Source organism: Poromitra crassiceps, assembly GCF_964638095.1.
Source record: "Poromitra crassiceps genome assembly, chromosome: 16".
NCBI lineage: Eukaryota > Metazoa > Chordata > Actinopteri > Beryciformes > Melamphaidae > Poromitra > Poromitra crassiceps.
In genome coordinates, this window is record NC_139645.1 from 14,938,539 (window position 1) to 14,955,740 (window position 17,202).

Here is a 17,202-nt window from a genome sequence, read left to right on the forward strand (position 1 = left end):
GCTGTGCATTCCTGCTGTCGCGCCACAGCAATTTCCCAGAAGCACCGAGTGAGTCACACTGACTGGGCCGCTCCTCATTTGCATAAAATGGAGGTCTAGTCTCCTTTATGCAAATTAGGGGAGTCCGATGAGACCCGCCGCCAGCGCCGCCTCTCCAAACTCCCGCCTCTCGTTCGTGACCAAACTTTGAAAATAGACGTAAAAAGGAATGGAGATTCAGCAGCAGCTGCATCATGGCCGATCTTACCAAACCACCGGAAAAACAAAAGCACCGACACACTAGTCCTTTTGGATTTACCGCTAACAGACTGAAACAGAAAGGGACAAGTTGTGTGTGTAGCGGTTTGGGTTTTTGTTTTGTCCGATGCTGTATCGGGGATATGAGGAAGCACGGACGCACACATACATACAAAACACTGTCTGAATCTGATCCCCACACACATACATACAAAACACTGTCTGAATCTGATCCCCACACACATACATACAAAACACTGTCTGAATCTGATCCCGTAGCCTCCTAATGGATGAAGGGATCTGAGCAGAGTTTTGCTAAAAGCCTTTCTGTCTGTGCACAAAGCAAACTGCAGTCAGGAGACAAAGGCAGAGTAAAAAACAAGTCCGTCCGGCTGTGTTTCCACATCTTCATATCCACACTGTCGACCACACGGTGTGTTTCCACATCTTCATATCCACACTGTCGACCACACGGCAAATTAATGTTACAACAAGTGCAGCATTTACCGGCCGTCCAGGCGTGCAAGCGCCGGGGCCGTAAGTATTTGAAACACGGCTTGCAAAACAACAATATGACAATGTTTTAAGGTCTCCAAAGGCTAATTACGAGTCCGGGAATCCACGGTGTAGCTCTTTTGTCAGCAATTACATGCACGGAACACTAATTTCCCCCCTTTAAAATGTGCCTTTAAAGATAAATGACTTCTTTAGTGAAGAACGCGCACCTCTCCTCTACGCTGGACTGGAATAATGACTTTAATTATAAGCCCACACAGTGAATGTAAATCAGCCCTTTGTGTTAGCGTGTTCATAAGTTATTCTAATTACCTGGCCATCTCACCATTAGCGAGGAGAAGAAAGGCAGATTGAACAGATTGTGGGAGGAGACAGGAAACGAATAAGGCCTACTGGCTAATTGAATAACAGACCACACACACAGACCAGTGCACACAGCAGGGTGGTAATTACACGGAGGCCATGGAGGCCGTTGCCCCTCCCTCTGGCCGTGATGCCCTGAGATCCCTGAGGCCGTTGGCCCCGTTCCAATACCCATACTTCCATACTATTTAGTAGGCAAAAAAAGATTTAGTATGTCCCAATACATAGTACCGTATGTCAGATGCAGTATGCCAAGAGTACCAGGATGTTGTACTACATCAGCTCCTATTTCAGAATATGCATCGATGCATGCTGCTTCAGCCAAACTTCCCCACAATCATTTGCGCAGCAGGAAGTTATGTCTTCTTCTTCTTCTTCTAATGTTTTATGGCGGTTGGCAAACAACTTTTTGTGCATTACCGCCACCTACTGGAGTTACGTCGCACTGACTGAGCTGCGTGTTCATGAATGAGATAATTAACTTTAAGAAAGCCTTGAAATATGTTAAAACCAAACAAGCATGGTGTGTACCAAAACATGCATATCTTGATTCCTGTTTAGAACTCTGACTTAATGTTTTTGCTTTATTTATTTTATTTTGTTTATTTGATTGTCTGTTCCAATTTTGTAAATGTTTAGTCTGAATTTGTTGTATAATGTACTGTTTGTTACTGCCAGACTTTGTTTATTAAAAAAAAAAAAAAAACTCAAATGTGGCGCTGCGGACGTCGGCGGAAGTGAGCAAGAGGTCGGAGTTCAGGAAGCTCACGTGACGACAGATGTAGTGTGTCCCAATAGTATGCATTTTGCATGCATGCTGTACACTACCATCCATACTTTGTGAGGGCAGCGGCAGTACATACTACAAGAAAGAAGTACAAGTATGGGTATTGGAACGGGGCCCGGGTGTCCATATAGCTTCTCTTTCTGACAGTTAAACCCAGGAAGTGCGCTGGGGAGCGCTGAGCCCAGCGCACAATATGCAATCAAGCAGATTGAAAATAACGTTAGGAAGCTAGCTTGATAGCTAACAGCTCACAAGCTAGCAACACACGTTCTGTGATAAAAGCACAACAATCACCAGAAATATTAAGTGTGTAGTCAATCTGCTCACACAATTGAGCCTTTCTGTATCTGCTGTTTCTCCATATGATTAGTTGCCTGAAAAGGAGCACCCGACACCAGGGTCTTTCTGAAAGATCTCGGATCGCTCTGAAAATAGACGCTGGTTGCAGCGCACTTTCTCTAGACGTCACTATGTGCCCGCATACGCTCTCTCCTCATTGAAAACAGCTGAAAGAAGATGCTGGGGCTTAGGAAAATATGCTATATGGACACACGGCCTACGGCCACCTTGGCAGCAGTGCCCTGCTACTGTAGCAGCCTGCTACTGTCAGTTGCTTTAAAAGCATCAGTGGTATCAGTTTAATGTAGCTGCTCTATACAAAGGATGTGTCATTGGCTCATTTTAACACACATCTCAGAAAAATCGCTCTTCACGATGTAAATAGAGATTTCTCTATTTGTGCCCTGGCATGTGGCCTTATGTGCCCTAAAAAAAAATTGTGACGCCGAAGGCCAGATGGCCTTACCCCTAAAATGACGAAATTCCCACCCTGACACACAGTCATCATGACACATTTACCCACTTTGTATGGAGGCTCAGACTGCATTGAGTGCAGACTAAACACCGCAGCACGGACGGCAGAATGATGTCCTTTTACAAGCAGATGTGTTACCTTGCATTCGCGGCAGCTCTTAGACAAAACGCGCTGGCCTTCAGAGAAGCTCTGGCCCAGGTAGGTGCATTTAGCTGTGGAGAGAGAGAGAGAGAGAGAGAGAGAGAGAAAAACACCATCGCTTCAATAACCACCTGCTCCAATAACAAGCTATACAGTAACCATGACCTGCCAGAGATAGTCGAATTATCCTTCCGCTTATTCAGCTTTCCTGTGGTATTTACAAGAATAAGTCAAGACACAAAAATGTGTTTTTTGAGACTGCCTGTGCCCAGCCCTGAAGTTTTGCATAGTTAAATATGTTAGAGAGAAAGTTGTGCCTGGCTTAATGTGCATACTGTAAGAGGAGAGAGAAATGTAATGCCACATTAAGAATACAACAGAGCGGAGCCTTCTGCATAATTTCCTCTGGCGATGAAACGGAAATAGAAAATGAAGCATAGGGCCTTGGTTGCGATGAAGTCCTGCTTTTCTCTCCTCTCCAGGGTGCAGCCAGGACCGTGGAGTTTGGATCGCTGCTCTCTCTTCTGCGCCAGAGCTCTGATGTTCACAGGGGAGGAGGAGGGGGGGGCGAGGCGAGGCGAGGAGAGAGCGCGGGGGGAGGGGCTTTGAGTTATTCAAAGACACTATCCTTCAGGGATGGAGTGTTACTGCAATCTAGCGAGAGAGGCATAGCTGTCCATGGAGCTGTTAAAGCCCAGACACACACACACACCAAGGCAATAATAACCTGTGCTGGGCAAAGCCGGGGGCAGCGGTGAGCATCTTCTGCGGCCGTAGTCTTTGTGGTGTGTCCCGCGCACCGTTGGCTCTAATCGATTCTTTTTCGTCCCGATTCTACACGTTGAATTGGAAAAAAATCCCGAGCCCAGTCAAATTTTAAACGCATTATTTAGATTGTTTGGCGGGATCTCGTTTGTACATGCCCTGTATTCTCAAGTATGTTGATGTTATATGTCGCTATATACTGATCCTCTTTTATCATCCAGTCCTTTTCTACAATCAAGTGCTCAGCTAGCTAAATATATGTCCAAACCTGTTAAATCGTGATGGTTATTTTTACATGGTTTTTTTTTGTACGTTTTTTTCTGTTATATGTTAGCCTTTATGTATTAAGTTTAGTGGGGGGGGGGGAGTTATGTGATTGTGAACATGCTTGGGGGTGTGGGAAACGACAGGCAGGTGCAAATACATCTAGTGACTGTCAGAATTTTTCTGTATAGGCTTGTCTTTGTCCTGTATAAAACTTTCAATAAAAATAAAAAAATCCCAAGGTCTTATGGTTAATGCGTTGTTTTTTACCAGCTTCATATGATCTGGCCCAGACAATTGCTGTTCACAGCAGCTACAATAATGAGCAGCCATGCTAGCTGTTCAAGTTGATTTTTTTTTTATCTTAGCTTACACTAACTGTGGAATAACTGTGCACACACACACGATTTGATGTACATTTTCTTGGAAATAACTACAATGCCTGACTCAAAGCCTCGTCCACATTGAACAGCGTACAACTGTGCAATATGTGAAACATATCTGTATAAGCCTTTATTTACAATCATGTGTGGCTTATTTATAAATGTACTGTACATGTACATTCTTTCATACGTATTTAAAACAGACACTTTACACCACACTTATTGTATATAGGACGAATCAGCGTGACGTCACTTGCCACCCAGAAATGTGGAACCCCGCGGCACTTATAGGTACGAGTTGTGCCAAACAAACATTAATATCTCAAACACTATACATCACATCGCTTATATTTTTGACATTCTGAGTGAGAGCAGAAGTAGCCCAAGAGTTTGATGTATAATATATACATGACGTGTTAAAGTTGTGTGAACTGTCGCAGTTTTTAAAATGTAAACACGGCCAGCCGGCTAGAGTCAGACCCTCCAACTCAGGGTCCATAGGGTTCCATTGCCGTTGCCACCCAGTGACGCGGTTTGTTTACCAAAATGCTGCTGGGCTGATCCCTCGTATAGAAGTTGCTAATGTCTAAATGTACCCTTTTGCCCTGGCTGTTTTTAACTTGTGCATAGCTACCTTTCTTTCTTTTTTTATATGCGAGTACTATGAGAGTAAAGCAAACCGGAGTCCAATTCCTTGTATGTGTGCACACTTGGCTGATTCTGATTGTGAATGTTCAGCTGTGAGCGGATGGGATGCCTCCATCTAAACGTGTCATGGCCGACTTACGTCTGCATTTCTTACAGCAGGTCCCGTCCACGTGCACCGGCAGCGAGTCCTCCGAGCAGTTTGCCGGAGGACAGAAGATCCTGCGACACTCCACCACGCCGTTCTGTAAGGAGGAGAGCTTAACTGAACACGTGGAAACACCAGAGAGAGAGAGAGAGAGAGAGAGAGAGAGAGAGCTCCAACACCACAGTGAACACGTGTTCCTGTGGCGAGGAACATGCATCATCTACTTTCTCCTGTGGCGTCATTGACATTTGCACAGGCAGAATGTAATATCTACAGTATTATCTGTAAGGCAGTGTGCGCCATGGCAAAGAAACGCTTCACTACAGTTACCTTTATCACAACCTACTAACACTAGCACTAGCAGTCAAAAGTTTGGACACACCACATTTATCTTTGTTACTATTTCCTACATTTTAGAATCATTTATTTAAGACATGAAAACATCACAAATGGAACTATGCAGCGTCCTTGTGAGTCCCGAGTGATAGTGAGTTGTTGGTTAAACTCACTCCCGTATAAAGGCCCGGTAACCGGTTCCACCAAGGGAGCTAGCTCTCTTGGTGTGGCGGTTAGCGTGTGCGCTTTGCAAGCGGGAGATCGTGGGATCGAAATATCACCCCCACCCCTGTGCAAGCCCTTAACATGGGTCTCTGCCAGGACTGTTAGCACAATGCAGGTGACACAGTGACCAAAAAGGTCCATGTTCTTTTTGGTCACTGAGAACCCCAACGCCCGGAGTTAGACCCACCCAGGCTGCACTAGCACCTCCTCTGGTCAGTCGAGGCACGTGTTCGTGGGGAGAGGAACTGGGGGGAATAATCTGATCATCCCCCACGTGCTACATCCTGCCGATGAAACTCCTCGCTGTCAGGTGAAAAGAAGCGGCTGGCAAATGCACATGTATCAGAGGAAGCATGCGCTAGTTATTTTTTTGCGTCGCAATTGTTTTTAGGGCACAAGGCCACATGCCAGGGCACAAAGGCCATTGTTCTATTGACATCGTGAAGAGCGATGTTTTTCTGAAATGTGTGTTAAAATGATTAAATGACACATCCTCTGCATAGAGCAGGCTACATTAAACTGAGACCACTGATGCTTTTAAAGCAGCTGACAGTAGCAGGCTGGTAGCAGGGCACTGCCAAGGTGGCCTTAGGGATCTCAGGGCATCACGGCCAGAGGGAGGGGCAATGGAGGTCATCGCCAAAAAATAAGTAAGTAAATAAATAAGAAGCCCTTGATTCATGTGTGTGATCTCTCTCTCTCTGCGTGCCGTGCACCACCTCACTTCCTGAGTCATGTGACAGTGTTCCCCGGGGGAACGCCCTGCTTATCACTTAATGGCATGTCCGCAGGAGGAAAGCAGACTGAGGCGAAACTCCAGCGCCCGCCTGATGTGCAATGATGATGCAGCAGGTCTAATTCCCCCAGGCTCTGAGCTTGTCCTGATTAAACACATTTCACCAGTCTGGCTCGCGTGTATGAGAGGAGGCAGGGAGGCTTATTAAGAGCCTGGCATTAAGAGGCGGGCAGCAGGCAGAGAGGGACGTGTCATGTGACCAGAGAGTTCACAGAGAAAAGCTATGTGTGTTGAGTGTGGAGGAGAGAGAGAGAGAGCCACCCTGAGATCCTCCCACACTGCTCCATAGCATCAGTCTGTGAGGTTGAATGGGAGTTATTCTGTGATGAACTTGTCGTTTACTATTTTGGTGAATGCAGATTTCTCATTGTGTAACATCAGTGCAGCAAAACTTGCATACCTGCCAACATGATGCTGTGGAAAAGGATCAGATCCAACAACACCCACCGGCTCCATACACACAACACTCACCCCAAAACACACAACACCCACCGGCTCCATACACACAACAAACACCCCAAAACACAACACCCACCAGCTCCATACACACAACACACACCCCAAAAAATACAACACCCACCGGCTCCATACACACAACACTCACCCCAAAAACACAACACCCACCGGCTCCATACACACAACACTCACCCCAAAAACACAACACCCACCGGCTCCATACACACAACAAACAACCCAAAAAACACAACACCCACCGGCTCCATACACACAACAAACACCCCAAAACACACAACACCCACCGGCTCCATACACACAACAAACACCCCAAAAAACACAACACCCACCGGCTCCATACACACAACACTCACCCCAAAACACACAACACCCACCGGCTCCATACACACAACAAACACCCCAAAAAACACAACACCCACCGGCTCCATACACACAACAAACACCCAAAAACACAACACCCACCGGCTCCATACACACAACAAACACCCAAAAACACAACACCCACCGGCTCCATACACACAACACACACCCCAAAAACACAACACCCACCGGCTCCATACACACAACAAACACCCCAAAAACACAACACCCACCGGCTCCATACACACAACACTCACCCCAAAAACACAACACCCACCGGCTCCATACACACAACACTCACCCCAAAAACACAACACCCACCGGCTCCATACACACAACAAACACCCCAAAAACACAACACCCACCGGCTCCATACACACAACAAACACCCCAAAAAACACAACACCCACCGGCTCCATACACACAACAAACACCCCAAAAACACAACACCCACCGGCTCCATACACACAACACTCACCCCAAAAACACAACACCCACCGGCTCCATACACACAACAAACACCCCAAAAACACAACACCCACCGGCTCCATACACACAACAAACACCCCAAAAAACACAACACCCACCGGCTCCATACACACAACAAACACCCCAAAAAACACAACACCCACCGGCTCCATACACACAACAAACACCCCAAAAAACACAACACCCACCGGCTCCATACACACAACAAACACCCCAAAAAACACAACACCCACCGGCTCCATACACACAACACTCACCCCAAAAAACACAACACCCACCGGCTCCATACACACAACAAACACCCCAAAAAACACAACACCCACCGGCTCCATACACACAACAAACACCCCAAAAAACACAACACCCACCGGCTCCATACACACAACAAACACCCCAAAAAACACAACACCCACCGGCTTCATACACACAACAAACACCCCAAAAGCACCAGTCTTTGGGAATTCAGCAATAAACAGCAAAAGTTGTAAATTCAGTTTGTTCACTTCAGAGCCCTGTACTACGAAACTAGTTTAACAGATCCGCGATAAGTCCCTTTGATCTGGTTTGACTGAACAGGATCAAAGCTATCTAGTTAACTGATACTACGACGCTGGTTTTTTACTAGGTAAGTGGACCTGGGATCTGCCTGTGCACGCGCACGTTTTTCGCTCGTGCACAGGCGCGCGTCCACGCGAAAGAGGTGCGCTGGCCAATCACATTATGAACAGCTGAGTTGATCCACGCCCACACCCATTTCCACACCCATTTCCTCGTTCCATGAAAGTGCAGTGCATGATCAGAGTTTTAGCGGATATTTAATGTATCCGCGATTTAATGTCAGAATGAAAATCCGCGTTGGATAGTCTGCTGAAGGGCTGTCTAAAGCAGCAGCTTGTATTCACATCAGTCATTTGATTTAGGCTACTTTGATCAGCGATTTCTGTCTGATACAGCTGCATACATTGATACAGCAGTCTCAGTCTATACATTTCCACAATCTGTAAGCCTATTTAGACCATAGATTTAGAAACGCATGCTCAATGAATAATGATCTATATCACTCATGTGTGTGGTTGCACTGATCGAATAATTCATATATAAAATAGCCTAGTATAAAGCCTAATACCCTACTATAAAAGAGAAAACTGCTGAACTGAATTGAGACGATGCGGGCATATTATCATTGATAAAAACTAGCCTATTTTTGCTCATATATTGGCATACAGCCTACAGGACACAGTTCCAGCTGAAAGATGCAAGAATAGCCTGCATATTTAGTATTGGGGCTATCCATATTTATCCCATATCTATATTATATGTATAGGCTTTTCTGGCATGTAGGAGAATATCACCCTCACTCCATTTGAGGGTCCATTCATGATATGCGCCGCGGTGATTAATAGTGATCATATTTCTCCACGCATCGTTGAGCTGTTAAGACATAAAGTGGTAAGTAGGCTTAATTTAATTATGTAGCCTACAGAGCCACAAATGTTTTTCTTGTTATATTCTCAGTTGACTGCAATCTATTTTTCATATGGCGATCTTATATGAACGGTGAGTGACTCCAGAGAGCCGATTATATGGGTCTGTCATGGATTTTGATCTTATCCTCTGAAGCTAACCTGGTCGCGACCAGGTTAGCTTTGCAGCGTCAGTTGCCATGGTGATTGAAAGTTAACTTGCTTTGTAGTACGGCTAAACCAGGTTTAAACTCAAACTTACTCGGATAAGGCATTAAACTAGCTTCGTAGTACAGGCTACTGTTCAGTTCTCAAATCTGTTTTGAGTCAACCCTCTTCCCAAACAAATAAAATAAAAAAATCTCTGCAAATGTCATCAGTTCAGTTGAGTTTTCCCCCCACGAGTAAACCATCTTCCCAAAATAAATCAATAAAGGATATCTCCAAAGCCTGTCGGTGGGTGTTTTTTTGAACTAACGCGTTTGTTTTTATTGACGGAAGTTAAAATCGGATAACAATAGGGATAAAGTGGGGGAGTAGCCCAGTAGACTGACATTTGGAAGCGTAGTTATGTCATGGTTCGGCTGTGCCTTCTCATTTCCTTGTATTTCCTGTTTACCCCCTCCCCTTGTGCTTGTTGTGGTTCTCTCTCTCTCTCTCTCTCTCTCTCTCTCTCTGTCTGTTTGTATCTGTCTGGGCGTGGCGTTCTGTTCCTCTGCACCTGATTCTGAAGCCCATCTACTCATCAAACCTCTACAGCAGATCTCAGCACGGGTCTTCAACCTTTTTCAGCCCAAGGACCCCTTGTTTGATAGAGAAACAGAGGAGGGACCACCCCCTATGATTTGAAATAAAATAAACTTGTGTTGCATTTTACGCGTGGCCTATAATAAAATTTATAATCCATCGCACACCAGGATATCAGCATTGACACTTCTTTTTATGAATAGATTACAGTACATAAAAAATGTAAGAAAGAGCAAACAATGTTTCATATATTGCTTCATCAGATTTTGTAAATCCATTTATCATTATTGCCTATTAATGCTTGGAGTTTACTCAATATTATTATTTTTGTCTATTTACTTATTTTTTCCCCCACAAACTACTTTGACAAAAAAATGCCGGACCCACTGCAGTACCTCTGCGGACCCCCTGGGGGTCCCCAATCCCCTGTTGAAGACCACTGCTCTACAGCTCCTTTGCCAGATTGTTCTGTTTGCCAACATGGTTGATGCCAGCCTCGCCCAGCGCCCAGTCAGCTGGTGTCCTGGCTGTGCCTCTCCTCCTCCGCCTGCCAATCTCTCTCCACCTACTGTAGCCCTCGCTCTGCCCCGTGGTCTCCTCCCAGCTGGACGTGCCTGAAACACCTCCCTAGGGAGGCCACCAGGGGGCATCCTCTTCCAAGATGTCACGCCCGGCCATATTTTACATAAATACCACCTGTAATACCTCTCGTTATAATAAAAATAAGTAACGTGAAGGTCTGAGTCATTTGAGCAGTGAGTGTGGGTGGTGCTAATGCACCTTTAGAGTGGTTTATCAACCGCTGTAAAACAAAACTGTAGAATAAGAAAAAGAGCAGCGAGTGTGGCACCGGGAGTGTTCGGCTTGTTGAAGTCATCTCAACAAGCCGAACGTGGGATGGGTGGGGCAGTGGGGTGGGTGGGGCAGTGGATGGGTGGGGCAGTGGGATGGGTGGGGCAGTGGGTGGGGTGGGGCAGTGGGTGGGTGGGGCAGTGGGTGGGTGGGGCAGTGGGATGGGTGGGGCAGTGGGTGGGGTGGGGCAGTGGGTGGGTGGGGCAGTGGGTGGGTGGGGCAGCGGTTGACGGTGACACCCACCTTGCAGGCACAGTTCCTGCAGTTCTCTGGCTCCGCCCACAGCTCCTTGTCCCTGTAGACCAGGCCGTTGGCGCTGCACGTCCGCTCACAGTGACAGCCCTCCAGCTGGGTCAGCCGCGACTCCGCGTAGTTCAGCTACACACACACACACACACACACACACACACACACACAATATGGATGACTTTGATGGAGACCATGCTTGGTTGATACACACTGGTCCTACCAGAAGAGAAGAGATGGCTAGTCTCTTCTTAAGACTTTGTTCACACCATATGCCAAAGCCACACTAAAGCCACGCAGAAGCTGAGTGTCGCGCTAAACCAGTCACACTAGAAGCACTCTCTTTTCCTCAGCGCCTCGCTCGGCGCGCCTTGCCCCCCGTCCACAACTTGCATTGACTTCATGCCTGGCGGCTTCACGCTTGGAAAATAGAACAGAATCCTGAGCGATCGCTTCAGCGCAGCTTCAGTGTATGACTTCAGCCTAAGTGTATGTAAACCTCCGACTTCAACTGTAAATAAAACTTTATCGATCTTATTATAATTATTTGATAAAGGGTTTATGCCTCCACTCTCTTTTGGATCACTCTTTCACAACATTAGCCTGTGTACAACCAAGAGAAACATCAACAGTTATTTTTTTGCATACAGTACACAAAACGCTGTCACTAGTGAAAACATGTATGTAGGTTACCCCCCCCCCACACACACACACACACACCAGCATGCCGTGGGAAAAAGAGATATAAGCGAAGATTGGTCCATAGACGAAGCACATAGAGAGCAGAGGTTTCTGTAAGCTTTGTGTATCTTGTGAGCTTATTTTGTAGAGTTCAAGCAAACATGCATTCAAAACCTCCAACCCTGTAAACATGGATCAGCATCAGTAATCTAGTTATAGGTTTCCTCTATGGGTCTCAGTCAGAGCTACTCTTGGGCCCACAAACAGGTCAGGAGCTGAGCGCTCCACTCAGATCTACTCATCAGGAGGCCAAATCGAAACTAGTGTATGATGACCTGCAGAAGCACACGTCTGGCCTACAGGGGGGTCTGCTTTATCTTTGATCACTCGTCTAGCCTGTCTGCACCCACAGGCGCACACACACACACACACACACACACACGCGCACACACACACACACATGCACAAACACACACACGCACACACACACACACACACACACACAAGCCCTGGCTGACCCTCATATAAACACGGGCAGCTTGTTTGGAGGGCAGGTGGGGAAGTCAAAGAGCTCCTGTTGATCTGAGCTGCGGCTTCACTTTCTGGGGGCGAGAATCAAAGTGAGATTCAACAGAGCGGGCAGCCATGAAGGAGGCCCCTCCCCCGAGCTGCTCTGCCCACAGGAGACCGCCTCTAGGCACCACCGAGGAAGACCTCACCTGCACAGAGCACAGGAGGCCACCTCCAGGCACCACCGAGGAAGACCTCACCTGCACAGAGCACGCAGCATCAGATGGCACAGACAGTGCTGCGACACAGAAGACTCACAGGCTAATAGCATGCCTCTCCTACGGCTGCTACACCAGGCAGCAAGAACATCATAGAGGGAGAAGACAAGAGCCGAGGATGAATGAAATGGAAAAAGTGAGCTTCTTAAATCTCTGCCAGGGAGGTTATGTTTTCTAACCTGTGTTGGAAGTTTGTCTGTCTGTGAGAAGGATATCTGAGATATCCCTTTTAAGTTTGGCTTTTGACATATCATATCTCAAAAGCCAAACTTAAGCCTAGTCTTAACTACGCTCAGTCTTAGCGATGCACGTCCACGTGAATGCCTACGCCACTATGGCTATTGCCGACCACGTTGATAGGATACATTGTTAACAATCTCCATTTGCGGCAATGTTATGGAGGATCAAAGAATAGGAAATAAATTTAGACAACTTCACAGATGTTGAGATAGAAAATTAATAGACCAATCAGAAGCGGAGTTTGTTGTATATGAATGGACCAATCAAATAATAGGCTTTATTTAAATTTGAAAGGCTAGACTTCGACAGTACCTGAAGAAACAAGATATCATGCTTTAGGGCTCAAAGCAGTTTTCTAGGTGGTAAACAAAGGCACATTTATATATATCTCAAAATTACACATTAGCTCGATCTCCAAAAGCAACCACAGTGGGGAACCTGCTCGCTCTGCGCCGAGATCCAATATGCTGACTTTCTATCAAGCTGTGTATGAAACTAGTGCTTGGACAAAAACAGACATGATTACCAGTACTCTCTTTCTCTCTCTCTCTCACACACACACACACACACACACACACACACACACACACACAGGTCCACTGTTGTAATCCATGCGCGCTGTAGGCTTAGTCTCACCTGAGTCCCCCCTGACACTCCATATCACGCAGACAGGGGAGCGAACAATTATTCACCTGGCGCGCGCGCGCACGATCCCGCGTGAGGGGAGAGTGAGAGAGAGCCATTTAGAGCGGGAGATGACTGCATCCTCCCCGCCGCGCCCGGGATGAGCAATGAGGTCAGGTGGCAGCGGGTCGCCAAGCCTCTAGAGCGGAGGAGGCGGCCAAGCGCAGCGCCGCCGTAATGTTCTTCATTTCACCCTTATTTACACTGGAAATTATTCTACAGCTCGCTTACCCGCTGAGATGCCCTTGCTTCACTCACTCCCACCCGATTGTGCTCACTCGCTCGCATGCACGGGCGCACACACACACACACACACACACACACACACACACACACGGGCGCACACACAGGCATGGGCACACACACACACAGGCATGGGCGCACACACACACACACGCACACGCACACACATAGGCATGGGCACACACACACACAGGCACACACACACACAGGCACGTGTACACACGGGCACGCGCACACACACACACGGGCATGGCCACACACACACACACACACGGGCATGGGCACGCACACGCACACACACACACAGGGTTAAGCACACATTCAAGTCTTATAAATGGTAGCCACACTCCCCCGTGGCTCAGGTACAGGCTGTGGGTCGCCTGTAGTTGGCCTCCTGTTGTGCAAATACAGCCACTATTTACTGACACCCCTCTGAGTCAGAGTATGGCTGTCCCTCGTGTCAGCGTGTGTGTGTGTGTGTGTGTGTGTGTGTGTGTGTGTGTGTGTGTGTGTGTGTGTGTGTGTGTGTGTGTGTGTGCGTGTGTGTGTGTTACTCAAAGATAGCCTCCACAAAATGACAGTAGCAGTTTCAGTCTTATTAGCGCAAGTGAAGCACCAGTATGGATTTTAAATGGCTGTTATGGGGATTCAAATTCCCTCTATTGAAACTACTTAAAGTTAATGCATTTTCAAAAGTCCATTCTTTCTTACAGGCAGTTTTAGATGATCTCCAACATTATTCCTATCCTGGGTCAAAGTATATTGGAAAACAAAATTGTCTAACCCATAACTGGTTCCGTACGAGTACAGTTAACTCTCTGTTTGTTGTTTCTGACCAACACCATCTCACAAATCAATGTGAAACAGCAATGTTGGGCCACAGTCCAGGTCCACAGCTACTTCCTGGATATATGTGACCGCCGAGTCAGCACGGTAGCGAGCCGCGGGAGCGGGGTACCGGCCTGGTTCGATCATGGGAAGGTGACCTGTAGCGGTCGCCTCTAGCAAACAATTGTTTTAGCTGTTTTTGTGAAACTACAACATCTTGGGGCTATGGACCAATGTTACTATGTCAAAAGTTGTATGTATGTATGTACTGTATGTATGTATGTACAGTATGTATGTATGTATGTATGTATGTATGTATGTATATATGTATGTATGTATGTATATATTTATGTATGTATGTATGTATGTATATATTTATGTATGTATGTATGTATGTATGTATATATTTATGTATGTATGTATGTACAGTATGTATTTATGTATGTACGTACGTACGTACGCTCGTACATACATCAAAGGTTTTTGTGAGACTGGTATGTGTTGTTCTGACACATGCAGGCTAATATATAATTGTTTTATGTGTTTTGTGTAGTTCACTCCATGCATGAATAAGTGAGAAGGTGATACATTTTTCAAAAGACTGATTAAGATGCCTGCTTATTTCCTTCTTATTCTCCTACAATAAGTATCGTTTCTTTTCTCTTCTTGTTTGCTCTGTCTTGTTGAAATGAAACAGAAATGAGACACACTAAGAATAACAAGAAGTACGCCTCACCATGAAGGCAGCAACACAATCAAAGGCTACAGTCGTCTAGCTGTCAGCGGTGGAAAACACGTTTACATATTTTTTTCTGCTCGACACAGCTACAGCACAGCAGCACTACTGGAGCTTTTAGCTGATGGCTTAATACACACACGTTCACCGAGTGTCAGTCGACGCTGACACGTCGACAACATGTTGCTTACAGCAAGTCGTCTCTATGAAGGCAGCACACCTGCTTCTTCACAGCATCATCTCCCAGGAAGGGAAGTGTGACCCCGTTAACTCTACTCACAGTTCCACAGCACATCGGGTAACGTGTCGACGTTATGGCGCAGTTCAGGTTAAGGTTAGAATCATTTGTGTCTGCTTGTTCTGTTCTCTCTCTTCTCCCTCTCTCTGCTCTCTCTGCTCTCTTCTCTGGCATGCTTGTTTTTATATGCTTTATATAAGATCTTTATTCTGTTTATTGATTGTGCTTCGCTAGACTTAGCACACACGCACACACACACGCACGCACGCACACACACACACACACACACACACACACACAATTCTCTTCAGTTCATTTATGTTATGTTTATAGATCCTTCTCACACAAGCATGTCTCAAAGGGTTTTACATAGCATCATCATAGTATATTATATCTCCATACAACATATACATACTGTACCACACATTTTACTACAGTATCTGCATTGCAATAGCCTACTACACAAACACAGGATATCTTTAGACTGTGGGAGGAAACTGGAACACCCGGACGAAATCCACACAAACACTGGGAGAACATGCAAACTCCACACCGAAAGGAGACTCGAACCCACGACCTTCTTGCTGTGAGGCGACGGTGCTAACCACTGAGCCACCGTACCGTGTAAAGTCCTCTGAGACATGCTTGTGAATTAGGGCTGTACAAATAAAACATGAGGTGACTCGTCGTGCTGGCATTGTTTTGGGATGAGAGAGACGCCTCGTTCTCACCTTCAGGGTCATCTTGGCCAGCAGCTCCTGAAGGTCCATGATGCCTTGCACCAGGCTGAGGAAATCGCTGCAGGTGGGACAGGCTCCACAAGGAGGCGCCAAACAAGGGAGGAGAAGCAGAGGAGCGACAGAGAAAGGGTAGAAGAAGAGCGATTAGTCTTACTGTATTATATTCGGGCACAGCTCGTGACAGTTTGCTCTGGTCTTCTAGCCTCGCTAGCTTGGTGCTAGCATGGATAATAAAGCGACACGGTGAGATTACATGCCTTATTGACCAGTGACAGAAACAGTGGCACCGCGCTGGTCCTGCATCTTCATTTACCTGACAGTAAACAGATGGAGTGTGGGGGGGGCAGCGAGGGGAGGGTGGTGCGGGGGGGAGGGTGCATTGAATTTCAATTACAGCCAAACCGGAGGAGTGGGGGGAGGAAGGGGGGAGAGCGGGCGGGGGTGGGCTTCCTCTGTGATCACTACGGAGAGGTCATCGCCAGCTGACGCACACAGCTCAATACGGTGGAGCCATTTTGTAACGGCGCACGTGGCGATGGAGAGCTAACGCTGCTGTGTTCTTCTCTGAGGTGTGTTTGCTATGGAGAGCTAGCGCTGCTGTGTTCTTCTCTGAGGTGTGTTTGATGGAGCGCTAACGCTGCTGTGTTCTTCTCTGAGGTGTGTTTGATGGAGAGCTAACGCTGCTGTGTTCTTCTCTCAGGTGTGTTTGCTCTCCTCAGAGTTGAGAGAGAGGAGGAGAGGAATTGGAAAACCCAAGTAAAAGACGGTAAAGTCAGAGTAAAGTCACCGTGTCTACTAGCACACTAAGTAGAGTTGTCTGTTAGAGAGGGCACAATATATTATGGAGATTCAATATCAATTACAATACGAAATGAAGACGTATCGTGGGGCAGACAACATAATCACAATATAAACAGTATAATCACAAATGACTAGGGGTGTCACAATATATCGTCCCACGAAATTTCGCGAT

At 46.5% G+C, this 17,202-nt stretch overlaps 1 protein-coding gene across 1 annotated transcript in view; it reads right to left on the reverse strand.

Moving 5' to 3' along the window:
• The window catches only part of LOC310790905 (protein kinase C-binding protein NELL1-like), a gene marked incomplete at its 3' end in the record, with an annotated part of 306,141 nt that overhangs the window by 173,026 nt on the left and 115,913 nt on the right, over positions 1–17,202 (reverse strand). Inside the window, exons 7-10 of the mRNA XM_083652616.1 lie at positions 16,221–16,303; positions 11,049–11,183; positions 5,058–5,160; positions 2,856–2,929 (exon numbers count right to left, since the gene is read on the reverse strand). Of these exons, the coding sequence (XP_083508742.1) occupies positions 2,856–2,929; positions 5,058–5,160; positions 11,049–11,183; positions 16,221–16,303 (395 nt within the window). The remainder of the gene's footprint in view (positions 1–2,855; positions 2,930–5,057; positions 5,161–11,048; positions 11,184–16,220; positions 16,304–17,202) is intronic.